Below are 26,864 nucleotides of genomic sequence, written 5' to 3' on the forward strand. Positions count from 1 at the left end.
AATCCACCAGGCTGACAGAATCATGGTTTCAGCTCCACAATGTGTAACCTTATGAAAAGCCGTATCTACTGAGCTTATGCTGCAGGAAGCCTTTAAATGTCCCCCAAATAACGTGTAGTTAAATCAGCTAGATTTCATCAGTCTCCTTACTGAATATTGCATTACAAAGGGCCATCTGAGCTTTGTAATGGAAAGTTTGTATTTCATAAATAAACCCCTTTGTATTACTGCAGCACTCCCCTATCCTCATTGAAATATAACATTAGAAATGTCCTGCCACAAATTCATGTAAGTGTAATCACAAAATCTCTAATTTTTTTTTAGAGCCTTCTTTCCACTATGCAGAGAGGGAAGATGCTGGGCTGGCTTCTTTTCTTATACAGTGTTCTAGCAAATGCTCTATCCCCAAGCCCCTCCTTCACAGGCTGAACCACACTAAAGCCTGGCAAGCCAGAATGATCCTATCTCATTTCCTAAACCTCCTTATGCCCCCCCAACAGCTGTTAAGGAACGATAACCCATTCTCCAGTACCCCACACCCGTGGGAATACAATAACAGTGCGGCAATATCAGCAAAGAGTTTTGAAGGCCTTTTTTAGTTTAATGGACATGGGTTAAAAGGCAAGAATAACTAGACTGAGCAAACTCAGCTTTACAAAGTATGAGATGGTTTATAAAGAACCCAAAACATTAGAGTGCTATATTAACAAACCATATGCTCTGGGCTTAAGCAACACCAAAAGCAAAGATGCATACTTACTTTTAATACTCCTTGACTAACGCCTCATAATAGATCATTTTCTTTGCAGCAGCAAGTCAAATTGACGGCAAATCGTGCCTACTGTAAAATTTCTGCTAGAATACGCAGGTGTTACTTTACAGTCAATTTTACAGGAAAAGTGCTTCTGTAGTATGCAGTCACCATATTAGATCATTGGTTGATGATCTGTGACCCAAAGAGCCAACCATTGAACAGACACCACTTAGGGTAAAAATTGTTTATATATAAATATGTCACAAATCACTTGGGACAAGTGATTTTGATCGATGAATCTGATTCATTCACTGACATTGATCGATGAATCTGATCAATTAGTGATCTAAACGTTACTAACCAGTGATCTTAATCAGATAGAGACATATTAGTTTTTTGGTTTTTTTTAGCCTTTTGACCTGGATGACCTCCCTGTCTGACAGGCGTCACCGATGGGAAGGGCTGATACAGTGGCTGTCAATGATTTAATAACTCCTGACCAATAGGAGTGATCTGACCCTCAGCAGTTTGGTGTACCTTTGACTTTCAAGTCAGCACTGTTGATTTTTTTTTTGACTGTTTCAATGCTAGTGCAATGTGCACTCTAATGGAGTGATCGTGCAACGTGGGGGAGGGGTCAGTGCTGGTCCCCACACACTTTAAACAATTTTAAACAGGTAAAGTACACAGCGCCTATTTTCAGGAGTCATGAAAAAGGAGTAAAGTGTATATTATATCCAATATTTTGTGGTAAGCGCAATAGGACAGCTTTTTAAAGTTTCCATCAACCTCCAACATGTAATGAAAACACATCTCTCCAAACATGTATTTCAGAAAGTTCCATATTTCTATGATATAACGGGCCCGGATATATATTTCTAGGAGTCCAGTCTAGAAATTCACACCTTTATTCTCACACTTCCATCAGACTCCCTACAGCTGGGTATACAAAAACAATTTAGTTAATTAAGCATTTTTCCAATTAGTAATAGTATTCCCAGCATTTCTACCCAACCCAGCAGTGCATTACATCGTTGTTTGGACAGCAGCAAAGGGTTTGCACGGCTACTCCTCTACACAGCAATATTGATGTTAAAAGGATCTGCAGTCAACCCCAGTTAATGACAAACTGTTTAACACACTCACTCAGGAAACAGCAGTATTTCAAAATATTTATCAAAAACAACCATGACATTTAAATAGCCAAGTATACAAGTGTCTGGCATCACACATCAGTAGAGCAGTACAAATAACTTCTGTCTTGGATTACATTGACGGGAATGAATACTTAATAAGAAAAAAAAATGTAAAAAAAAAAAAGTTCAATTTTTTTTCACTGATGCTACCAAAAAAACATCAAACGGCTCTTCTTAATTCATGACGCTCTGTAGCAGAGTGATGTTGTCTCCTTTTAACATAATGCGGCCTAGGGAAGGATAACAAAGTAATCAGCACAATTCTTGAACACAAGCAATACAGAACCTAAGCAGGTATAACATTGAATGAATCTGCATGAGTTGCAGTTTAAATGCACCAGCTTTGTTATGCTATATGAAGAGCTAAACTCGTAATAATGAGATGGCTGTGCATAAAGCATAGTTTAATCGGTGAGGTGACTATAAAACAAAGTTGTCCACATTTAGATGTGCTCCGTTGCATATGAAAAGATCGCAAATGCCATCCAACAACTTTTTTAAAATGGTAATATTTCATCTTATAATGGAGTCACTCATTTAGAATGTGACAAAATATACAAAAAATTAGGGCTGAAACAACTAATCGTTGTCAACGTATTTGATTATCGATTAGTTGAATAGATTGTATCAACTATAAGATGAGGGTTTTTCTGAGCAAATACACTAAGATCCAGATTCCCCACAGCGCTGCAGGGGATACTCCTATCTGGTAGCCGGTGGGTGTCTGCGCGATGAGCGCAGCCAACCTCCACTACTGCCCTTCACTTCCACTGGGGCTTCTATGATGGAGCACTGGCGGAACATGACTTTCCGGTGCTCAGTCATAGAAGCTCTAGCTAAAGTGCTGGCCAGCCAGTGGGCTGCCCCCACTAGACACAAGGGAGTATGGGAGGGGGGCATAAGGCATATCAGGGGGCATAGTGGCTTATAGGGAGGTATAAGGAATATATAGGGGCAGAGTGGCATTTAGGAAGGTATAAGGCATATCTGGGGATATAAGGCATATCGGTATAAAGCATATTAGGGGGCAGAGTGGCATATAAGGGGGTCGAGTTACATAAGGTATAAGGCATATCAGGGGCTATTAGATGATATGTCTAATATCAGGGCACAGTGGCATATCTGGGGGACAGGGTGACAAGCCTGGGGTCAGAAGTGCATAACTGGGGGGGCAGGTTGGCAAATAAAAGGAAACAACAAGAAATGCATTCTTGTACCTGTAAAATATAGCTTTTATTATGTCCGTAAAAGAAGAAGGGAATTAGGGAAATACCATTGTGAGAGATAAAAGGGTTAATGACACATTATTGTGATAAATGCTTTTAACACCCAGTTTGTTCATTACATTATTTTAAATAAATGAAAAATGTGCATATTGGTTTTTTATCCGATTATTCGAAAACATAATCAACTAATCGATTATGAAAATCATTAGTTGCAGCCCTACAAAAAATAAAAATAGGCAGCAATCTGTGGAAGAACATTACATTTCAATAAAACAAAACAGGGACATAGGCCCTGTGGTGTACTTTATATGCTCATATTTTCAAATAAATTACAATGGAAGGGGTAACTGCTTTGCATATGCCAATACAGGGACGATTGCAAAAATACTGCACATTGTATTAATGCTGCAATTCTCCAAGTGCTCTCTGAACCATTTAGGCACCCAGAACAGAGCACATTTTAGCCAACCTAGGGACAGGAGTTTGTAAAGTTCTTCTGTCCCCAGGTGGGCTTCTGCAAACCCAAAATTTACCCCACTGTCTTGATAAAACATCAAGTTTCTGTTAAGATACCCGAGAAAAGTTAAACTCTCCTGAACCTCAGCAAAAATCCTAGGTATGCTCTTTGACTTTTTTGTGACCTTGGGTTGAAGATGAACCCAGTGATGAATTTTCTCTCCTAAGACTGTGTGCAAGGTTACTTATAGAATTATATATATTTTTTTATTTTTCAGGTTTGGCAAGCAGCATATTCATGTGATGACACAAATATACTGCTAATATATGATATATGGTCTTCAAAGCACAGTCTTTACCACGTTAGCAGGAACAGAAAAACATAAGGACCTCAGTGATGAAACTATCTTAACAAGTATCTTCTGCTTTTGAAGCCTATAAGACGACCATGGTATCTCCATCAAAACTAAATTACTTAAAAAATGCCAAATGGAAAAAAGGCAAAAAAAGTTAATCATTAGGTTATGAAGCATCTTAAAAATGATTAAAAATAATGTTTGTGGCGCTATTTTTATTTAGTTCAGGGGTATGTATGATGTCAACATCTGATCCTTTCATAGCAGCAACTACTGGATAATATGTTGTAACAGATCAACTGACAGCTCGCAGGATCTTTATTTTTTAAACTCGTTAGGAATGCAACTAGCAGGTATATGCAAGCGGTGGTTCCGTGTAATTAATTTTATTTATTAAGCTAGATGCGGATAATTGGCCGCTGACCAATCAGCATTCTTACATCCTCTGTTGTGTATTATAAAAGCATTGTGTTTATATTGAAATAGAAGCATAGGAGTTACGCAGTGTGAGTAAAACGTAAGAGCCCATCAGCTACTAGCAAAAACATGCCGCGTAGTTTCAACTGTGCATCAAGCAGTCGATAAAGAAACCCCAACACTTAAATATCACATTTCGTAAAAAGAAAAAAAAACAACACAGAAATGTTTCTCTGCAAGTGTTTGAATAGTAGATTAAGCAAAAATCAGTGAGTGTTTCAGGATTATGAGGGACAATTAAGGAGCACCGATGCTTTCAAACGAATTACCCACCAAGCGGCTTGCGGTTCTTTGTTTTCAAATGAACCTCCTCTGCATCATCCAACACTAAATTCATATACTCGTCAAATCCCTGAATACAGGAAAAAATGCAGGAAAAAAGCAGGTTAGGGCTGCCAAAGGTAAGGGGACCCTGGCACAGATTCAGTTAAATGTTTTCTGACAGTATAAAAGGCTAAACACAAACATGTCTTATGCCTTATGCACAAACATAACTAAGAACATCAACAGCACTTTGTAAGTTTTTTAAGCTTACTGAATATAAAGAACCGATTCTCCCTTTGTCCATATTTTTTTGTGCAAAAAAATAAAAAAATAAAAATATATATATTCCTAGTCTAACAATTTTACCTGTTTTAGGAGATAGGATTAGAGAAATGCATTTTTTTTTAAAAACAGCTGTACATTCACTTTTTTAATGCAGTATTTAAAAAATAAATTAGAAATGGGTGGCGTTGAACAAGCTAAGCTAGGACTGAGCCCCTGGAGAGACAGAAACCAAATCTGAATCAGTTAAGGCAACACCTTACAAAAATGTAAGTTTGTAAATAAGCCTGGCTCTTTGGGCTATGTATAGAAAAGGGTTAAATGTGTTTAGATTTTTTTTGTACTTACAATGATGCATCCTTCTATACGCATGTTCACCTGTTCATAGAGCCACACTTGGATTCGTGATCTCTGAAATAATTAAAATACATAATGTAACTATGAACACAAAACCACAGAAAGTAAAATGAAAAGAAAAATAGATACTTACATTCTGCAGATATCTGAAAATCAGGTTCTGATGTTGATGGGTTAAGCATAAACAAGCAAAAAGCAGGGTTATGTTATAAAGTGTTGCAAGTTGGACACAATGCCTAAAACTGCGCCTGGGGAACAAGATGCATTAAATGAAGAACCAGACAATGTTTAAGATATGATACTAGAACTCGAGATGCGGCTGTTAAGGGTCAGGTTAAAGCAGCAAACACCCAACCAATGTCTAAAGAGAGGACATTCTACGTTTTACAGCATGATTACGTGCCTTTCCATTCACAGATCTACTTTCTAGCACACAGTTAAAAGAATATCGAGCCCATCGGTAATTTTTACACATGTGGCCCCAAAAGAACCTGTAATAACTGATCCCAAAAACTCAATTACAAAGGCCGAGCCTCAACAGATTTACTTTATAAACTTGTCAAGAAAAGAACTCTTGGAAAACCAATAAACACCTACACCGGAAAAACTATAAACACACGGCGTAAACATACGATTCATAACGTCATAATCCTACAAAATTATCACACAAATATTCGATAAACGCAGCAACACACACGTGCACAGATCAGCAAAACGGAAAACGCGGAGAACCATAGATGCTACGACCACCGGCTCTCTATTTCTATTTACCGCAACTATATCTTAATACAACAACAACATAAAAAGGATACGATGGGCTGTACCATCACTTTTTGGACTTTTGGGCCCTGTCCACGGTACGCCATGTTTTCCGCGTTGTGAATGAACAAATTACCGGAACAGGAAACTTCAGGAACGCACGGGCTGTCGGGATATTGGAGGACTAGAGATTGGCGGGGCGTACTTAGGCGACTGCGGCCATGTTTGATGAAGGCAGATTGCCCAATCCCATTACAATCCCATAAAATCCTATGGGGTTATTTTGACGAAGCATAATAAAAAGACAGTGGTAAGCTACAGGTACGAAGCCGTAGCGATTACACTTTTACCGTCCGAATAACTGGCGTTAAGAGAACATTGATGGATAATTTAACTCATTCAGGACTGGGGTTTTCGCATTTTGTCATTTTACCATATGTTTATTAATCATGATTTCCATGTGTGCTGTACCCACAGACGTTATCTATTGTTCTGTGGAGAACACTTAGGTGCTTCTTTTAAAATCATATAAATACATAAAACCTAATAATTGATCATCCTTTTATTTTATTTTTTAATATTTTGCAATATCACTTAGGATTTCTTTTACACGGTCGGTACCACTGATAAACAATGATTCAATTTATGTTCCGCAACATTCCCTGATTACAATAATACCACACATGCATAATTGTTATGTTCAGGAGGGCCACATGCATCCTTCACATATTACCGTATATATATTTTTTAAACTACTGGCTTAAGGAGTTTGGGTGTAGTGTTTTACATATATTTTTACCTGTAGTAGTAGGGTAAAGGTATATTGAGGCAATTTATTCTTTCATTTAAAATATTATTATGATTATTAACATTATTACACAGCTTCCACCGCAGTATGGATAGAGATTCCTTTGGGGGTTTCTTATACCTTACAGATGGTGATGTCACTAGGCTTCCTATAAAGTATTTATTTTTCTCATTTAGATTAAATTTAACATTTCATTTGTTTGTAATATTTTGTTTTTACTCATTCGAGGGGAGAAAAATAGTTTCTCTCTCTTAGAACTCTAATCTTTTCTATAACCTTGCAACCAGCTAGCAGGTGGAGCCATCAGAGATCCCACCAAGGACTGAGCAGACCCTGCTAGGTCCCTGTTTTCCAGTGACATTACAGGGGGTGTCAGTACTGACACCTACTGGAAGGGATCATTCATTTTGTAATGGTGTACTGACACTTGGCGGAGCGCAAATACACACAAAGCCATTGATACTAGGGTTATGAAACAACAAGGCCAGAGAATGGTGTGTTTAGCAACAGGTAAAATGTCCCATACACTGGGACTTGTGTTACTATAAATGACATACAAAAATCAAGGAGAACCTGTTTCCAACTGTGTTTTTCAGCCAAGATCCTATACAACACCTAGCTGCATTTCTGCAGCATGCCCTGCTCACACTGCACATTTAATTACTGGACCAGGTGCAGACACTCTACAGTATTCCAGCAGTCTGGGGAAATACACTGGGAATTGCCATTTTCCATCTACTGCTATATTTGGATACAAATCCACAGTATGGGACTGCATTAGTACAGCTCCCCTGTAAAACAGTGGACGAAAGGTTTGTACTGTGTTAGCCACAGAAAACCAGGAGAAAGGTATAAAAATGATACAGTTTATTGGCTAACAGAGTTTAATTGCAAGCTTTCAAGAAAAAGTTGTTATGTCCCTTCAGTGGCTGGACCTTCCAGCAGGACAATGAATCAAAACATACATCAAAATCAATGAAAATATAGTTTAATGACCACAAAAGCAAGGTCCTATTATGGCCTTATAGAAAACGTATAGAAAACTTGTGGGGTGAACCGAAGAGGAGAGTCCACCAGCGTCACCCTAGAAATTTGAAGAATCTGGAGAGTGGAATGTTTTTTTTGTTCCCTGGAACAAAGAAATGTTAACAAGTATCACACAATATAGTTTTAAAAAGTAAAAAAAAAAAACACTGTATGTTTACGTTCATAAATACACTATACTGCAGATCGTGTTAGTTGCTGCAGCCAATACATGGGCTGATCAAACAAAAGGGGAACATTTGGGGGAATTTCAAGAAATATGTACTTTTGTGATGTTAATTTGAATTGGTGGGCTGCTAGACCTTTCCAAAATTTGGAACCTGTAATGGGCCTGTTACGATTTAGGGCCTGTATAGTCCAAATAACACAATGCACATGTATGATTATTTTTTTGTAATCTGATATGCAGGTGAACAAATTTTGTTGTATTTCTTTGAAGCTGCATTTAACATGTGTGAGAAGCCCTCAGGAACACACAAACAGTTTTGAGATACATTTGTGGCGGAATACCTAAATCCTAGAAAAGTACACAGGATTGTCTGCTTTCAAGAAATATATATATATATATATATATATATATATATATATATATATATATATATATATATATATTTATATATATATATATATATATACACACACACATTTTGGAGGTTCATTTGAACTTATGGGCTGCTAAACCTTTCCAAATATTACAAAGGCACAGCTACACAAAATTGCAAATGCCTAATCTGGAACCTGCAATGGGCATATTATGATTTGTGGCCATATTTAGTACAAAATAACACGAAAAAAATGCATATGTGATATTTCTGTAACCTGGTGATTTGGGTAAACAAGTTTTGGTGTATTTCTTTGCAGCTACACTTAACCTGGGCAAGAAATACTAATACACTCAAGCATTTGTGAAAAAAGGTGTTACATCAAATGTTGGCAGAATTTTGTGGCAAAATGTTTGAATGCCAAGTGTCTAAAAGCTCCTAGGAAAATACCCTGGGTTTAAAAAAAATCTCTGTGACAGTAATAAGGACAGCTGTTCTTTATTAGAAAGAAGAATACATCAAATGTGATTTCCGATGAACATGTCAGCACAAGGGGATAAACTTTTACAGACTACAATACAACAACAAAATGAAAGAAGCTGTAAGAAACAGGAAGAAGTATAAGACATTGTTACATAATGTTACAGTTATAATGTAATCTTTAAGTGACCCTCAGTATGGAATAACATTTGTGCACATGGTTTTCGGTAAGTTTCATGTAGGTTGGTTTGGTGTAATCACAGATGTATTCTTGTTGTCTTGGTGTATTTATCTGTACTTGGAGGTCAAGACAGCGGCTACTTCAGCAATGAATTTGTCCCAGGCAGCCTGGACTGAGGGTGTGAAGTCTTCAGGGAAGTGAGCAGCCAGAGTCACTTGGATAGTTTGAGACAGCAACTGTAGAGAAAATGCAGCAAATATTCAGAATACATTTCAGTTTTATACACCCACTTTAAATGTAGAGTATCACCCGATTTGACTGCATGCATCGTGTATATATTGTAAATAAAACTATATGCAATACGTGCCACAACTCTTTTTTTAATATATCCTATTATGTAATCCCAGTAATTAGTGCAACTAGTAAACTAGTCTTTCACCTTGAAGTTTCCTGGATCCACTCTCAGGTTGTAGGCATGCAGGTCACTGAGGGTTGACAGGGAGCCTGAAAGGCTGTCAATGTGCTTGGCGGCCTCTCCCAGGGCATTCACAACTTTTCCTCCGTGGTTGAGGAGGTCAGCAGAGCCATGGCTCAGGTCAAAATGGCTGAAGTATGTCTTGGTCTGAGGGAAGCTCAGGAAAAGTCTAGAAGAGAGATGTTTGCAATATTACTTATATCAGCCTTTCATGTATCTAAATACAACCCTTTCATTTTTGCTTCTGCATATAGATCCCCTTAGCAGCTATCATGGTTTGCTATATGCCTTGTTTATTTAAGTAATGCTAGTTGATCTTGAAAGATATAAAAGGTTTAAATAACAAAGCATAAATTGTGTGTTGAATAAAACAATAAAATAAAATAATAATAATAATAATAAAAAAAAATAACAAAGCATAAATTGCAACAATAATTAAACTTATAAATACTAAAATAAGTCTTTGTGAAGTCATATGCTCTAGAATATAATTGTATAATATTGCATTGTATATTTAATTTTCTGGTTCCTTGAATTTGAAAGTTTTATCTTAAAATAATTAACCAGTAAATATAGATTATAGAGTGGCAAAATACTCATTACAGTAATATAAAAAGTCAACTCATAATTAAATATAATTAATATTTAATAACTTTATTTAATGCATTTTACAGTTTAGTAACAAAAATATAGATATACATACCTCTCCAAAGCCTCAGCTCCCAGAGCGCTGGCATTAGGAGCGATCTTGCCCCAAAGGGAAATAATTGCGGATCTCTCGCTGCTGTTCAGAGTCATTTTGGTGATTGGGAAGTGGTGGGCCTTAGGCTGACTTCAAATGGAGACTGAAGACAAGTGCACACTGAATGGACGCATCTCCCACTCTTTTAAAGTGTAAAAAGGTACACGTAAAACCCAATGAAAATCATTCCTATTGGCTGAAATGGAGTTACACCCTTTGGAATTATCTTATCTACTTTGTAACAATACATACCATTTTGGCTGACTTAGAACAAAAACCTTATCTGTATAAATTGGTTGCAAACACATAATTTCTAATAAGTTATTTGTAATGCATTTTTTCCATTTTTTTTGGAAAATTTGGTTTGTGTGATTAACATCTTCAAACGTTATAATTACTGTTGAATATTGTAACATACACTGCCTTTTTGGTTAATATATATTCATTACTTAACATCATTGCTAACTATAACCATTAAGAAGGAGCTAATACAAATTATAGTTATAATATATATTGTAAACTGTAACTTATAAACATGTTACTTGAACTAGTTTTGTAATCAATAGAGAGAGAGAGATAATAGTGGAAGATTAAGTCTAATGTGGACGGTGGTTCTAGAAAGCAATGCTTACTGCATTTACATTTAGTGAGAGCCCCAAATAGGAAGATTTCCTATGACATGCGCATATCTCCACCATATGTATCAATATATGGGACAGTGAACAGCTTGTTTTATCAATGATTGTTACTTTGCCTCACAAACAATTTATTAGGCCAGATTAAAATTAGCCCAGACACTTTAAAGCTAGCAGCCTTTAAATGAAGCTATGCTCTTACACTTTTGTATCACATTGGCTACACAATAAAGTGTGGAATCAGCTGTGTGAGCAGCAATTAATGTACCTGGGAGCTACCATCGGGCACAATCCCCATGTATTTGCCCTATAGCCAGTATGGGCAGTTTCCTTAGCTTTGATTGTCCTTTAATATGGATATGACTAATATATTAAACTAATGATATTATATGAAAAATAAAAAAATCTAATACTTTAGAATGCAAATGGTCCCCAAGGTTTTGGAACAAAATGGAACATGCAAGTTCCCTTTTCCAAGCTTAATTTTTTTTAATTTCATTTTGTGACATCTATGTTTCATTTGGGACTGTTTAGCAACCCACCAGAGCAAAAATCCCCCCCACAAAATATATATTTTTGAAGAGAAGACAAGCCAGGATATTTCACTAGGAGCATTTGAACACTTACCACACAACCACTTGGTCTCCAAAGCCTGTCATGTAAATACAATTTAATTCGGAGGTGGGGGGGGGGCTGTGGCAGACTGTGCCATAATGTCTGATGCCCAGCATTTTTTTCAGTGTACCAGCCATCTGATCTAAGTATCACTTTACATGATTGGTGCACACCATGTGAAGTCTTGCGTGATTGTACAAGGGTTCCGGTGCAGAAAGGGTTAATGACTGTTCCAAGGCAATTCCCTGCACCCGGAACCATCCTTTACACAGATCATCTTGCTGCTGGATCACTGTTATATAATTTAAAAAAAGATATATTTTTATTTTCATCATTAAAAATTTTTATCAAAGTACTTTTGTAAGTTCTTTGATATGCATATTAAAAATATATATACTTAGCTTATGCACAATGTTTAGTGGTAGGTATACCATTGGCACCCCTATTTTAAAATGTAAAGACACCCACAAAAAATAATGTTGGTAAGAATATTTACTTCACAAATTATAAACTGTATGTCAACTGGAAAAAACTAGAAATCTGAAAAAAGAATTAACTTATAAATGAATAAATTTAAATAAATAACATTTACTAAACAGATATGGTACAGCATAACTCCTATCACTATACACTGAGTTACCTGTGCTACCCCTTAAGTAACCTGCCTGTACCACCCCTTCCCTTTATACAGTATGTCTGTGCCACCCTACCCCTTAAGTAGTCTGCCTGTGCTACCCCTGCCACTTAAGTAGTCTGCCTTTGCCACCTTTGCCCCTAAACACTTACAACATTCATTCACTCACTCATTCATTCATGGAGAGTTAAGACAATTAACTTTGAGGGATTGAAAAAAGGCTCAAGTAGATGAAAGCTAGGTTGAGAAATGGAAACAGTACAGGATTACAGAGAGACTGTAAAGAAGGAAATGGGGAACAAAGAATTTAAGATTGGTTTACTTTAAGAGACAGGGGAAAAACTGGACAGGATGAAATAAAACAAATGGGATGTAGCAAGAAAGGGTTGAAATGGCTTGTGGGGGAAACTTTGTAGAGATGGATTTAGTGCAAGTTCTGTTCATAGGGTTGAATATTTTGGGGAAGATTATATATATATATATATATATATATATATATATATATATATATATACATGAAAGTGTTTGACTGTGAATGTGTAGGATCATAGCTCCATGAATTGTCACTTATTTATTTACTGTACTTAATTTAAATTAATATCAACAAATAGGAGAATATTTCAAATGACAGCACACAGGTTTTAGATGCAATGTAAGAATGTTTTACTTTACTGAGTGGGGTAGATAAATGGCACAGCCTTTCAGCAGTGGTGGTAGAGGTTAAACAGTGAGGGAATTTTAAGCATGCATGGGATATAAATAAGATTAAGACTAGATGAGTTCAATAGGTTTTTTTTTTAAGTGTTACTGTCAAAAAAATTATGCTTAGCATTAAGCAATATATGACCACACAGTGTAACTAAATCCCCTATTTTTTTTTTAACCCATCGTCAAGTCTTTAGTATAGGGTGATACCTGTTATCGGTCTAATATATAAAGAGATGTAAAGCAACATCAGCTTTTAGGATCTCAGGGACTACCTAAAGAAGAGGTTACAAAAGCCTGTGTAATGTCATATTTTGTAGTATCATGTGGTTGTGTGCTGATTCTAGGATGATCACATCTATTATTTTTACTAGAACACATATACATTTTCTGATTGCCAAACACATATAATGCACTACCCTTCAGTGCAATTAATACAATCACTCTTTTAGATATATTGTTTTTTGCAGTATAACAAACAAACCAATTCCGTTCTGTGAGTTTATGTGCATCACATATAGATATCCCCTATACAGTAGGGCAGCACTTTATATACGCAGCAGCTTGTGAAATATATATTTATAGGTCCTGAGAGGTCATCTTAGCTAATTCCCTCTTTTGTTCCATATTACTTTCCAGGAGTATTACAGGCTGGAAGATTTTTTGCCATTATTATTAATATATTATTATTATTTTGTTTGAAACTGTGAAAAACACCCAGCCACTTATTTATTTTTCCAGATTTAAACAGGATGGGAACCCTTAAATGAAGTTATTATGGAACAGTGTAAATGTGCTGCATTAAATTTGTACGTGAAAATGCCAGCTTCACAAGGAAAATGGAAAGCAGCTCTTAAAGAAATGGCAGTGCTTTATTGCATTGATCCATTATTGTTATAATGTTAAGATACTTATTCTAATGAAGCCTCATACAGTCTCTATCAGTAAACAGATATGCAGCATAGACTATTTACTATCAGTGTATAAACACACCCTCGTCCAGTACAGAATATTTACTATCAGTATACAGACACAAGCTTGCACAGTACAGAATATTTACTATCAGGATATGGTCACAACCTTGTTAAGTACAGCATATTTCTATCAGCATACAGACATACAGCGTAGTTATCAGTATTCAGATATGCTGCCTCATACAGCACAGCATAGTTGCTGTCACAGACATGCAACCTCATCAAATGTCAGTATATATCCTTTATTTATGTCTTTTTTTGCTGTCCCCTAATTTAATCTCCCCTCTACCCTCCAGTTTTCATCTTTCTCTCCCATCTGCACCTTCAGTTAGGTTCCATCACACCTTACACCTCTTTGAATTTTGCTTAGAAAAGCCAATGCTTTCTTTGCATTTGTAAATGATGTTGCCCTTAACAAGTGCCAGAATAATGCTGGTTGGAGGATGCAAACTATACTTCATGCACTAAAGCAATTTATGTGCATGATTTTGGTGCCAAATGCATCAGATTCTACTTCTTATGCATATCACTTCTTTCGTGCTGTGGCTGGCATTACCATGGGTCCAGAGTACAAGGGCCTCAAGCAACAAGAAATATACAATGCATTATGGTTTTTAATATAATTCATATATATTCACATATTTAAGTGATATTGACATTTTAATGGTTAGTTGTATGAGTGTCTTTCGTAAGTCACAATTCCAACAGGTCTTTAACTAGTCAACAGCAACCTGTAAATCTGAACCTTTTATGCTTTTTTTAGGTGGTGCACTTCACTATTTTGGATATATTTTTTGTGCTGTGCATATTTTCAGGTTATGACTAAATCTTAGGTGCCTTACAAATGGTGTCCAGAGAAGGCTTTAAATTGCATGACAGGCTCATTCGGTTCAAATGCAGCATAGTCCCACACATTCAGCTTCTTGGTTAGCAATATAGCCATGAAAAAGTATATAGGACTCAACAATTTTTGACATAGTGGCAGGCCATGCAAAAAATGGACATATAGTGTGACGTAATCCCCGATATTTATGCCTTAGACAGGCGTTTTTTGGTATTTTCTATGTATGTGCTGAATTCTTGCTTTGTTTTGTATACCTTAATTATTAGATATCTTATTCTTGGCTGGACAACTCACTCACTTAATACTCTGTAAAATACAAATGGGAAAGCTGTCCTGAATAATGTGGCCTCACATTATCACATGATCTAAGCAATTTTTCTCTAAAAGTACTAAAAGTTAAACTAGTATTCGTTATTCTTCATTATTATTCATCGGTTGCCTCCTATCCTCTAAGTCCTTCATAACTTTTAGCATAACAAACCCATGATACACTATTGATGTGTATGATACACTTTGTGTTGAAAGGAGAGATGGCTAATAAAGGTGTCTTAACCTTTGCTTTAGAACACCCTGAGGCATTTAAATAAGTAATATAACACAGCAGATTACCTAAACTCAAAGAAGTCTCATGCAGACAGGGAGCTGCACAGGTTACCAACCTTTTCCATTCCTTTCTGTAGCACTGCCAGGTCTTTTTTGGACAACACATTCCCAATCAACAGGTCTAAATGCGTGCCCTCAACAAGGTTCATTGGAATTGTGAAACTCATTTGAGAAGCTTTCGGTGCTACCTCAAAAGCACTCCCCAAATCACTTATGGATAGAGCATCCGCTAAAATATTGTTAACACCTGGGATGTTTTTACCCTTAAAACTGGTATTGTGCCTCATGCAACATAAAACTAAATGCCTGATTAGAGGAATAACCTGGGAGTGACCCAGATGACAAATTAGTAATTACGAAGTCTACACCCAAGTTATCTGTCCAGAATACGACTGCTTTACTCCCGTTTATATCCCGTCACCACCATTCCAAAGCCACCACTATCAAGAACAGTTCAATGAAAGTCAGGTTTTAGTTAAAACCTTTTAAGTTTTTGCCGGTTGCTATGCCATTTCTCAGCACACCACTTTCCTAAAAAATGCTCCAAGCCTCACAAGCCTCACCCACACTGCCATATCCGTATTAAGCTACAAATCACCATATACATGGTCATCCTGCCACCTCCAGTAAACCCCATCATGGTTAATCCCAAGATGCTAAGTAGTTTCGCTGGATAATGCTACCTTCAAAATTACCAAACAAGTACTGTACACGCCTGAGTGTTACTATACCTTTTGCCATAGCTTGTTTAACCAAAGCTCTGGCTTTCACAAGCTTCTCGTCTAGGAGCCTGTATGCCCTGTTAACTACATACAGTTGTGTGCAAACTAAAGTACACCCTCTTTGAATTCTTTGTTTTTACATATCAGTTCATAAAAACTATCATTTGATTCAGTAGTTTGCAGAACCACATTTAGCAGCAATATCTTGAAGGTATTATTTTCTGTTGAACTTTATCAGTCTCTCACATCATTGTAGAGGAATTATGGCCCGCTCTTCTTTACAACGTTGCTTTAGCTCATTGCGGGCATTTATTTATCCACAGCTCTCGTTTCTTTTTCACCCATTCTGTTGTGGATTTGCTGGTATGCTTGAGATCATTGTCCTGTTGCATGACCCAATTTGGGCCAAGCTTTAGCTGTCGGACAGATGGCTTTACATTTGACTCTGGAATACTTTGGTATACAGAGGAGTTTATGGTCTACTCAATTAACGCAATCTATTAACGCAAGGTTCCCAGGTCATGTGGCTGCAAAACAAGTCCAAATCATCATCCCTCTACCATCATGCTTTACGGTTGTTATGAGGTTTTTGGTTTTTGCCAATTGTGGGGCTGTGCATTATGGCCAAACATCTCCACTTTGCTCTCATCTATCCAAAGGACAGTTTCTCTGAACATTGCACAATCTGACCTTGGGGTGAATTTGCTGGGATGTCCACTCCTGGGATGATTGGCAATTGCCTTGAATGTTTCCCCTTTTGAATAATCTGTCTCACTGTAGAATGATGCACTTTAAATTGTCTGGAAATTACTTTATAACCCTTCCCAGCTTCACTTAGATCATTGCTGATGTCTTTTCTCTTTGGCGTTGTGTTAACACACACCTGAATGCTCCAGACCAGCAAACTGCTAAAACTTTGGCTTTTGTAGAGGTATAGATAAACCGGTATATGGGGCGCAGGTACATGTAAGGGAAAAAAACAATACAATATAGTGCAGATTGTATAGTCAATATTAAGTGTAAGTGCTGTGATTGCACTCACAAATGGTATAGATGATTCAGACCCATCAGAGTAAAGTGAAATGGTATCTTTAATAGAAACAAACTGAGATGATTCCTCTTTCTTTTGTTGATAAAGTTGCGGGTAAAAAAAGGCTCGAGAACTGTCCAGCCTTCAGTCGGGGAAGTCCTCAGGCGAACCTCCCACCTCCCTTTTGTAGAGGTGGCTGATGATCAATTAATCGATCATTAATTAATTTGATTATCAGCACCTGTCTGCTACTTAGCATTTTAATTCCTATGGAAGTAGTTAGGTTGTACTTAGTTTTCCCACATAGATTCTTAATTTTGGCTTTATCTTTGCTGAATAAATCATGAATCGGTGTAATATGTCATGTGTTGTTTATTCAAGATTGTATTTACCTCGTTTTTAGACCTGCTAAGGAACCGATGATCGTTATTATGCCCTGATATGTAAAACCAGAGATTTCAAAGAGGGTGTACTTTCTTTTTCACGTGACTGAATATGAGTATACTCACAAATGGCAATTTCTGGGAAGGGAATACTTTTATCAGCTACTTGGATTTCCGATTGTAACAACAACCTCAGATGGGCTAGCAGCTGACCAGGGAATTTTTGGGACCAATTGCGAGGAATTCAGAACTTTACTTAATTTTTTTGAAAAAGTACACGGAAGACCACAACTCATGAGCAGTAACTTGTCACTGTAGAATTTGCCTTTAAAGAAGCAAACGTTATACCTTAAACTCTCTGAATGTAATGAGAGCAACAGAAAGGCAAATTCTATATCTATTGTTGCCATAGTAATGGCTGGGAGAGCTTTCTTAATTACGCTGAAAGTAGGATCTTTACCTAAAGCATTACTTACTGACCGTACTGGATATTATAGGTTATATGACCAGATTGGCAATTGGAGCCTTGTGAAAATGGCTCAGCAGTTCTACAAAATGATATTTCTTTTTTTAAATGTATTACATTATTGGTGCGTATTCCATTACAACAGTTAGACATGTGGCATCAAAAGGAAGACCATGTATGGATCACCAGTTCAAAATAAATAGTAATAAAACAACCAGAAACCAAGTTTGTGCTGTTGTCTTATATGTGCTGCATCATCCAATAAATATTGTTACAATGCCAGAGTGTGCAGATGTGTATTACAATCATCTTTGCAAACAGGAATACTGATGCATACTCCATTTCATAGCATCAGAGGCCATGCATGAAACATTATGTTAAGACAGGTGGCAGCAAAAATGGTTGGGCGTAAATGAGAGTGATTGTCCCACTTGCGCTGCCGGTGGACCATACCATTGCCATGCCGTGACTTTACAACTATCTTCACAAGCGAAATTATGTTTAGGTAAAGCTTAACAATCTATTATAACTTACTCTTTTTCATGGCTCATTAAGCGATAAAAAAGAGTAACTGCACATTTTGAAACCTCTCATCAAGTATGCCTGGCCATTCAGCCTCCCTGTGATCATTTGAATGTAGAGAACCATCCGAATTAGCCTGCTGCCTCAATGACATCGCCAGAAATCTTGAAGCTGATCTTGAATCCATTTTGGGGCAGGTAGGTAGGCAGAATTGTGACATTATTATTATTTATTATTTTTTATTTATATATACGCAGCGCTTAAAACAATATATATATTCAAGGGGAATAACAAGATGAGAATTGACAGACTAAGACAAACCGATACATTAGGTGGAGAGAGCCCTGCTCGCAAGCTTACAATCTTGAGGGAATGGGGTGACCAACATAAGGCACAGAGAAAGGGTGAGAAGTAGTGTGGTGGTTGCATCAATGACAAGGAAGTTCTAGCAGTTAAGATGGCATGCTTCTCTGAAAAAGTGAGTTTTGAGATGTTTCTTGAATGTTGGGAGGGAGGGTGAATACTGAAGGTTCGGTGGGAGTAGATTCCAGAGATATGGGGCAGCTCGAGTGAAATCTTGTAGATGGGAAAAGGAAGAGGTGATAAGTGAGGAGGAGAGCCTTAGCCCATTGGAAGATCGTAAGGATCAAGTAGGAGAGTATTTGCTTATGAGGGCAGAAATGTATGGAAAAGCTGTGTTATGGAGGGCCTTATCTGTTATCCAGGACATTAAATTTAATTCTATAGGTAATAGGGAACCAGTGGAGGGTTTCACAGAGTGACATATGCCTTGATTTTTTTCACCATTGAACATTGATCGGATGGGAAGAGTGAATGGCTGTAGGCAAGGCCTTTGAGGGGAAAAGAGGTCCAGGTAGGCTTAGCTGCCTGGAGAAAGTATAGTACTTGTGCTTTTAAGATTGATTTGCCAGGTTGGATTTTTCAGTCATAGTTTGCAAATTTATCAGTGCTCATTACTCAATAGATTACTTAGTGATACAGTGATACATGCTGGCGGTAACAATTTCAGGAGAATGTACCGGTATATGGGTAGATGCATGCTAACAAGCCATTGCCAGGTGTTGGATGACACACTCCAAGGTTCTTGATCTCTGTAGGTGGAAGCTAAATATATCAGTGTTTAATTTTGCTTTGAGCATTGGTGAGTGATAGAGCTGGGATCTGGAATGTTTGATGCAGAATATTATGTACATGTTAACCCTATTGGCATGTGTTGCAGAGTCTACTCAGAGAAAGAGGCTGTTAGGGGAGTTCTGCAACAAAGGCTGTTTTTGGGGATTCAAAAATAATCGGAAAACCTTTTCCTCTTTTGTACAAGGGGTGGTTTTATGTAGCAAACAGGTTGATTTAGTTCAGCATAACTTAAAAGAAATAGATATCTTTCACAGCCTCTGTGTGAGCTATGGTTGAAGTATGTTATGCAAAAACACGGATGATTTTTCAACTTGGTAACTCGGGTCATTATAGATACTCAGAGGAACAACAGGATAGTGCTCAAGAATCAGGGCTGTACTGCATAAAATGAGACACTAACAGTTGATGTAGCTTGATTTCTGGAGTGATATATGTTAAATGTGTTAAACATTAAGACTTAATATGGTTAACAAACGCAATTACTGTGCATTAAGTGAAATACAGTGTACAGTGTACTACGCATACAGTGTGTTTTTGTTTCATGATGAAATATGCAACATTTTCTTTACTCAGCAGATTCAAAGCATTAACACTACTACCCGCTAAATTAAGTAAAAACGAGTATAATGTCATAGCTTTCATATCTTGACAGTGGGAGTTATATACCCTTTGGAATGCCGTATCACATTGGTGATAAAAGTATAATTTCCAAATAATTATGTAAATGTCAAAGACTTTGAAGAATTAGTGTTTGTTTTTTTTTCTATTGTAAAGAATGTGGAAAAAAATTTATTTGTGAATTAAAAAAAGGGAAAAACCGGTTGTAGCGATGTAAGTAGCATTTTAATTATCACAAGGAATTTCACATCTCATTATAAAAAAAACAACCCTCATAATATTACATTTAGAATGTGATCTTTAATTTCCCCTTAGTATAATGACATACTTGTGCACATAGTTTCCAGTAAACATACGTTGGTGTAATTACAGATTATTCTTGTTGTCTTGGTGTATTTATCTGTACTTGGAGGTCAAGACAGCGGCTACTTCAGCAATGAATTTGTCCCAGGCAGCCTGGACTGAGGGTGTGAAGTCTTCAGGGAAGTGAGCAGCCAGAGTCACTTGGATAGTTTGAGACAGCAACTGTAGAGAAAATGCAGCAAATTTTCAGAATACATTCACACCCCACTTTAAACGTAGAGTATCGGATGTATGCCTGTATAGATAATGTCCTAGCACCACTTTTTATTAATGGAATGTAACTGACCCATGTCCTATTATGTAAAGGCAGTAATTAAATGCATTCATGTAAAACTGATTTCTCACCTTGAAGTTTCCTGGATCCACTCTCAGGTTGTAGGCATGCAGGTCACTGAGGGTTGACAGGGAGCCTGAAAGGTTGTCCAGGTGCTTGGCGGCCTCTCCCAGGGCATTCACAACTTTTCCTCCGTGGTTGAGGAGGTCAGCAGAGCCGTGGCTCAGGTCAAAATGGCTGAAGTATGTCTTGGTCTGAGGGAAGCTCAGGAAAAGTCTAGAAGAGAGATGTCAACAATATGAATTCCATCAACTTTTCAGATATGATTGTCTTTACTCTTATTATTGCAGCTGCTTGTAATTGATATGATTGATGTCTTAATGCACATTGATACCAACATGTTTGACTACACTTCTCCAACCAATAAAGAAATTTAAAAAAAGATAGGTGTTTTATGTGAAGTCATAATCTATAATCTATTATGATTATATTTTTTTTTAACAAAAGAACTATTATTTTAAATTGTATATTTTCTTTTTACATAAATATATAATTGTACTTGTCAGCCATGAAAATATACATGTAAATACTGAAACTAAATCTATAATATTGCATTGTTATTGGTTTATTGAATTTGCAAGTTTATAAAGATCTTATTGAATTGGTGGCAAAATACTCAGTACAATAATATAAAAAAAGTTAACTAATTCTTTATGTAATACATTTTACAGTTAAGCAGTAACAAAAATGTACATACCTCTCCAAAGCCTCAGCTCCCAGGGCGCTGGCATTAGGAGCAATCTTGCCCCAAAGGGAAACAATTGCGGATCTCTCGCTGCTGCTCAGAGTCATCTTGGAGATGGGAACTGGTGAGATTTAGATTGACTTCCACTGGAAACTGAAGACAAGTGTGTGCTGTATGGTAGCATTTGCTACTCTTTTAAACTGTTAAGGGTCACAAGCAACCCACTGAAAAACATTCCTATTGGCTAAAATGCAGTTCAGCCCTTTCAAGTTATCGCCATTGCAGCAATACATGCCATTTCAGCTGACTTAAGACAAAAAACTTATCTGGATTATTAGTTGCAAACACATCATTCATTCATATGGGTCGCTGCTTGTGAGCTGAACTAAAGGGACCTTCATGACATCTATTATAAATGCTGTTTATACATTTTTATGGTATTATTTTAAGTGACATAATAATAATACGTAAAACTATTATTATTGGCAAATATTTTTGAAAAACAGTGGGATCTATTCACTAAAGTGGAAGTTGCAGCAGAGGTAGACAATTAAACCTCCTGATATTGCCATATATATATATATATAGTATAATTTTTAGTGAGTTAACATATAGTTAGGTGTATGATTAAAGAATTATATACGCAGGTGCTAATTATCAACTTAATATGTTAACATTTGGGCAAAGAACAGCTAAACTCACTAACAAGTGGAGGTTGCTGTAAAAAGTCATACACCATAGCAAACTGAGCACAGCAACAAAACACAAGTTAAATTTACTACAGACAGGGGTTTTCAGATGTTCCGCCCAAGATCTTTTGAAGAAGCACAAAGAAACGGGCAAAAAAAGGACTGTAGTTGCAGTGGTCGGACAAAGACATTTAGTGGAGCAGATGAAAGATATAATGTTTAGCTCGCTTTGCAATCAGAGATGTCCAGCAGTGGCCCCAGACTTGGGGCCAAAAACCCATACCTCTCACATGGAAACAAAGTGACTCAATTATTCAACAAGAACTGGGGTGCAGAAAAATGGCAGGAGGTGCTCTGGACTGGTAGTTCCCCCGAAGGGCTTGAGAGTGATAGAAGAATTAGTTTTTGCAGGCAACAGTGAAGCTTGTTAGAGGCTCATTGCAAGTCTAAGGCTACATTTCTGAACATGATATTTAGAAAATTAGTCTCCTCAATGTTGAGAAATGCTTGCTCCCCTGAGATAGACTGTAGAGGAGGCAGGTGGGTGAGACTTTGGTTAATTACACATACTCATTCATACCCCGCCAACCCCTTACCTGAAGTGCAGATTTCTCTGTGTTATTCACAGAGCTCTGCTGTTTACATCTGGGTTGCTTGCACTCTGTCCGAATAACTTCTCTTTTACCGTCCAGGGGAAGCAGAAATGCAGCAGGGTCATGTCATGTAAGGTAACATGAAGGCGCTGGGTTCCTGCATCCCCTTGGAAGTACAATGGATGCACAGGTAGGCAGCGGTTGACCCGTGTCAATGATGTCCCTGGCAGTTGTGGGACTTTGGTTCTCCACCAGTCCCCAGACCAGCTGGCCCACCAGGAAATGTCTGGTTGCCCAGTGGGCCAGTCTAGTCCCTGCTGGGCCTATTTTCAGGAGTTGCAGCTCCATCATCCCCTACGTTAATCTGGCCCTGAGCACGGCCACTCACAGGGTGATCTACATTAAAGACAGAGTGAGGCTTCCAAGGGTAAGTGAGCTGTGTGTATGTGTCTGCCTAGGTATGTTAGTGTCTGTCTGGGTATGCATGTTAGTGTCTGCCTGCCTGTGTGTGTGGGGTATTGACTGAGTATGTCAGTGTGTGTCTGAGCATTTTAGGGTATGTATGTCTGGGTATGTATGTTAGTGTCTGCGTCGATATGAATTTATGTGTCTCCCAGGGTATGTATGTGTGTCTGGGTACATTAGTGTGTGTCTGCCTGGGTATTTTAGTGTTTATGTGTCTGTATGTTAGTGTCTACCTTCGAATGCATGTGTGTCTGGGTAAGTAGTTATGTCTGCCAGGGTATGCATATGCGGCTGCATGGGTAGGTTAGTGTGGGTATGTTAACATGTGAACTTTTGTTTTTGGGTATGTTAATATCTGTGTATCTGGTTGTGTTAGCTTGTGTATCTGGGAAAGTGCTGACTTTCTGGATGTGTGTCTGGTTGTGTGAGTGCCTCTCCCTAGGTCAAGGTTTGGATTTGCTCCTGGCTCAGCATTGAAGCCGTGACAAAGCAGTGAGGCAGAGGCCTCGCTCTGCCACCACAGGACCCAGTAAAGTAAGTGATGGGTAGAAAGGGGAGAGATATATTGTCAGAAAGGGAAGAGATTAAAATTAACAGATACAGAGAAAGCTATATGGGATCGATAATTAGGAAAAACAATGGAGAGAGATGGACAGAAGGGGAAACTAATGAGAAAGAAAAGAGATGAGAAGAAAGTGAGATAATGAGAATTAGACGTGGGAAAAAGTTGCAGAGAAAACAAGAATGGAGAGATAGTTAAGAAAGTGAGCGATATAACGAGAAGGAGGAGTGATGTGGATAAAGGGGAGAGATAAAGGCAAAGGAGACGGAAGAGGGGAGAGATAAAGAGAAAAGGAGAATGGATGATATCTGGGTGCTGGTACAAGTCCTTTGGGCTGTTATGTGGATGCACTATGGGTGCCAGGGCTGGTCTTGAGGTGTGCTACCAGTGGTCTGTGCCTGCAGTGTAGGTGCTGTCAAACTGGAGGCGTATGATGTGCTCATATGACAACGGGTTGAGCCAAATGGGCATCAAAATAAGTTTTTACCTAAGATGACAAAATGTTTGCAGCAGCCCTGCTGGGGCATGCAAGGCACTTGCAGAGACCATTGACCTTCTTCTAGACCATATCTCTTACAGTGTGGGTACTGTAAGAGATTTTTGGAAGTCCAGAATGACCTACAGTTTGTATTCAACATGAGAATCCACCCTTTTAGGTTTAGGAGAGTGAGTTTTCTTAGTAAATTTGTTGGGGAGGTGGGTACAAGGGGTCCACTGGGACCACTTCTTCCCCCTGGTGCCACATTTTCTCAGTTACTAGAGACTCTAAATACTCTGGAGTACCTGTGTTTTGGGAGGGTGGTTTATTTGTGGTGTGTTGCACTCTTTGGGTCAGGAGATAAAAGACAGAACCCTCTATGGCCAGTATTTGCACCAAGAAATTATATTCAGTTTTAAAGTCAGGGAACCGCTTGTGTATACTATCTTCCCCACAGCAACCCCCTACTGGGCTGAGGTAGGTTGAGTGCAAATACTGAGTAGTGTTCAAAGGAAGCATGACTGAGGATCGAGTCGATGATCAGCTCAATTGCTGATAATGAGCAAGAGATTCAGTGGTCGGAGTATCAGGGGAAGCTAACTTAAGTGGATTTATCCATTTGAGCAACCGAGATCCATTACAGTAGGTCTACAAAAAAAAAACCATGGGTAGATATGTTCAGTGACGAGTAGGATCTGTGAGAGATTGGAGAAGTCCAGCCAGTCAGGAATGGGAGCCTTTGCTAGTGGCTCAGGGAACACATGCTGCTACAAAATCCAAACAGGTAGCATTTTAGGTCACCAAATGTGTCTGGAGACAGTGTCCTGGGTGTGTTGAGTGCTAGTGTGACTCGAGGAGTTAGATGAGTAACCCCATGCCAGGATGTTGCATCTTTTTGTTTCTGGAACAGAGTGCCAATGGGACATTAGCTGTGGACTGGGGCACCAGACTGGGATGCTTAAAAAATGACAACTGCGCATCAACAGAGGCTATGATTTCTGATGGAGGGATGATGGATTCTGGATTGGTTTTCTCATTTGTGTCAGTGATTGTAAAAAAAATCACTACCACAATTTTGACAAAGGCTGGAGGTAGATTTACTGCATGAAAAATGTTAAAATACCAACATTTTAAATTTTACGTGGTGTCTAGTTTTCAAAAGTATTTACTCATGGGAGTAAAGTGATTTGGTCAGTTTAAAAGATGCCAAAATTCTGAACTGAAAAATGCATACCTTGCAACCTGACAAACCTATTCATGGGTGGTATCACTATACCCAGGAGATGTTATTAGAGTGTTTTTTTTGGCAGTGATAGATACCACAGCTGTACATACCTGAAGTACAATGTGTGTGAAAAAAACACTACCACTGTCCACACGATTCCACCCTGCAAGCCTGGGCCATGTAATAGTGATACCTACTGCCATGCCTATCTGCAGCCACTAGTGGCCACCCTTCCCTTTTTGGAGCACCCACTACAGTTTCTTTCAGCTCAGCCACATTATCTTGGTTGTAGCCCTGCCCAAATATACCTGCTCTGCCCTTTAGTCTGGTCCTCTGCATTGTAGCGTATTCAGCTTTGCTGTTTCTCTGCTTCCTGCCCCTGTGCTGTTCCTTGCTGTATTCTACCTTGCTGTCCCGTCTGAGGGCTTTCCAGCTGTGTGCTGTATGCGAGAGTTTCCCAGCCATTTACCCTGTCTGACGGCTTCTCAGCCGTATTGCCAGTCAAGACCGGTCCCCTGTGCCACTTACCTGTCTCAAAATAATATCCAGCCTGGAAAAAACTAGAAATCTGAAAAATATACATTATTATAAAAAAATTTCAATAAATGACATTTACTGAATAGATATGGTACAGCATAACTCCTATCACTATACAGTGAGCCAGACATTGATGGTAGTGCAGCATAATGCTTATCATTATACAATAAGTCAGACATTGACGTAGTAGGCCTCTGCCCCTAAAACAGCCTGCCTGTGCAACCACCGCTCCTAAAACAGGCTGACCGTGCCACTGCTGTCCCTAAAACAGCCTGCCTGTGCCACAGCATGGCATAGCAGCATGGCAGCACAGCTTAGCTTTGCAAAGTTGCGTCTAAACAAACCACAAGACTTCTGGAAAAATGTCCTCTGGACAGATAAGACTAAAGTGGAGATGTTTGGCCATAATGCACAGTGCCTAATTTGCAAAAAAACAAACACAACACTTCGTACCAACTATCATCCACAGTGCACCGAGACCGAACAGGGAGACTTGCCGCAGGACTGCTGAAAGGTAAGTACAAGGGGGGGGGTAAGGGTAGATAATGGGGGGGGGCAGGGACAGAGGGAGAGAAAGGGTAGATAAGGGGGGGGGTGGCATTTTAAAATTCGCCCCAGGCAGCATTTT

The 26,864-nt window shown here is 38.3% G+C and overlaps 3 protein-coding genes across 3 annotated transcripts; all 3 read right to left on the reverse strand.

Annotated features, from left to right (window-relative positions):
* Nucleotides 1-1,913: 1,913 nt before the first annotated feature.
* Nucleotides 1,914-6,291, reverse strand: SNRPE (small nuclear ribonucleoprotein polypeptide E). The gene is made up of 5 exons (XM_053454373.1): nt 6,181-6,291; nt 5,502-5,528; nt 5,360-5,422; nt 4,739-4,817; nt 1,914-2,180 (listed from the first exon to the last, which is right to left on the reverse strand). Exons 1-5 carry the CDS (start codon nt 6,232-6,234, stop codon nt 2,125-2,127), a joined length of 279 nt encoding a protein of 92 aa, XP_053310348.1. The 5' UTR covers nt 6,235-6,291; the 3' UTR covers nt 1,914-2,124.
* Nucleotides 6,292-9,003: 2,712 nt separating this feature from the next.
* LOC128472488 (hemoglobin subunit alpha-3-like) lies at nt 9,004-10,525 on the reverse strand. The gene is made up of 3 exons (XM_053454364.1): nt 10,361-10,525; nt 9,622-9,826; nt 9,004-9,418 (listed from the first exon to the last, which is right to left on the reverse strand). Exons 1-3 carry the CDS (start codon nt 10,453-10,455, stop codon nt 9,290-9,292), a joined length of 429 nt encoding a protein of 142 aa, XP_053310339.1. The 5' UTR covers nt 10,456-10,525; the 3' UTR covers nt 9,004-9,289.
* A 9,983-nt stretch (nt 10,526-20,508) lies between these two features.
* Nucleotides 20,509-21,861, reverse strand: LOC128472493 (hemoglobin subunit alpha-3-like). The gene is made up of 3 exons (XM_053454368.1): nt 21,700-21,861; nt 21,014-21,218; nt 20,509-20,830 (listed from the first exon to the last, which is right to left on the reverse strand). The coding sequence occupies exons 1-3, from the start codon at nt 21,792-21,794 to the stop codon at nt 20,702-20,704; spliced, it is 429 nt and encodes a 142-aa protein (XP_053310343.1). The 5' UTR covers nt 21,795-21,861; the 3' UTR covers nt 20,509-20,701.
* Nucleotides 21,862-26,864: the final 5,003 nt, after the last annotated feature.

The sequence above is a fragment of the Spea bombifrons genome, chromosome 2 (genome assembly GCF_027358695.1).
Source record: "Spea bombifrons isolate aSpeBom1 chromosome 2, aSpeBom1.2.pri, whole genome shotgun sequence".
Classification (NCBI taxonomy): domain Eukaryota; kingdom Metazoa; phylum Chordata; class Amphibia; order Anura; family Pelobatidae; genus Spea; species Spea bombifrons.

What these genes read in the sequence shown, in the direction of transcription:
- SNRPE (XM_053454373.1), bottom strand. Translation starts at nt 6,234, where the DNA reads ATGGCGTACCGTGGACAGGGCCCAAAAGTCCAAAAAGTGATGGTACAG. An exon ending in GTATAGAAGGATGCATCATT is followed by an intron (nt 4,818 to 5,359) that starts GTAAGTACAAAA and finishes TCCTGTATTCAG; the next exon opens with GGATTTGACGAGTATATGAA. An exon ending in AAAGAACCGCAAGCCGCTTG is followed by an intron (nt 2,181 to 4,738) that starts GTGGGTAATTCG and finishes ATCCTTCCCTAG; the next exon opens with GCCGCATTATGTTAAAAGGA.
- LOC128472488 (XM_053454364.1), bottom strand. Translation starts at nt 10,455, where the DNA reads ATGACTCTGAACAGCAGCGAGAGATCCGCAATTATTTCCCTTTGGGGC. An exon ending in GGAGCTGAGGCTTTGGAGAG is followed by an intron (nt 9,827 to 10,360) that starts GTATGTATATCT and finishes TCTCTCTTCTAG; the next exon opens with ACTTTTCCTGAGCTTCCCTC. An exon ending in TGGATCCAGGAAACTTCAAG is followed by an intron (nt 9,419 to 9,621) that starts GTGAAAGACTAG and finishes TTTTCTCTACAG; the next exon opens with TTGCTGTCTCAAACTATCCA.
- LOC128472493 (XM_053454368.1), bottom strand. Translation starts at nt 21,794, where the DNA reads ATGACTCTGAGCAGCAGCGAGAGATCCGCAATTGTTTCCCTTTGGGGC. An exon ending in GGAGCTGAGGCTTTGGAGAG is followed by an intron (nt 21,219 to 21,699) that starts GTATGTACATTT and finishes TCTCTCTTCTAG; the next exon opens with ACTTTTCCTGAGCTTCCCTC. An exon ending in TGGATCCAGGAAACTTCAAG is followed by an intron (nt 20,831 to 21,013) that starts GTGAGAAATCAG and finishes TTTTCTCTACAG; the next exon opens with TTGCTGTCTCAAACTATCCA.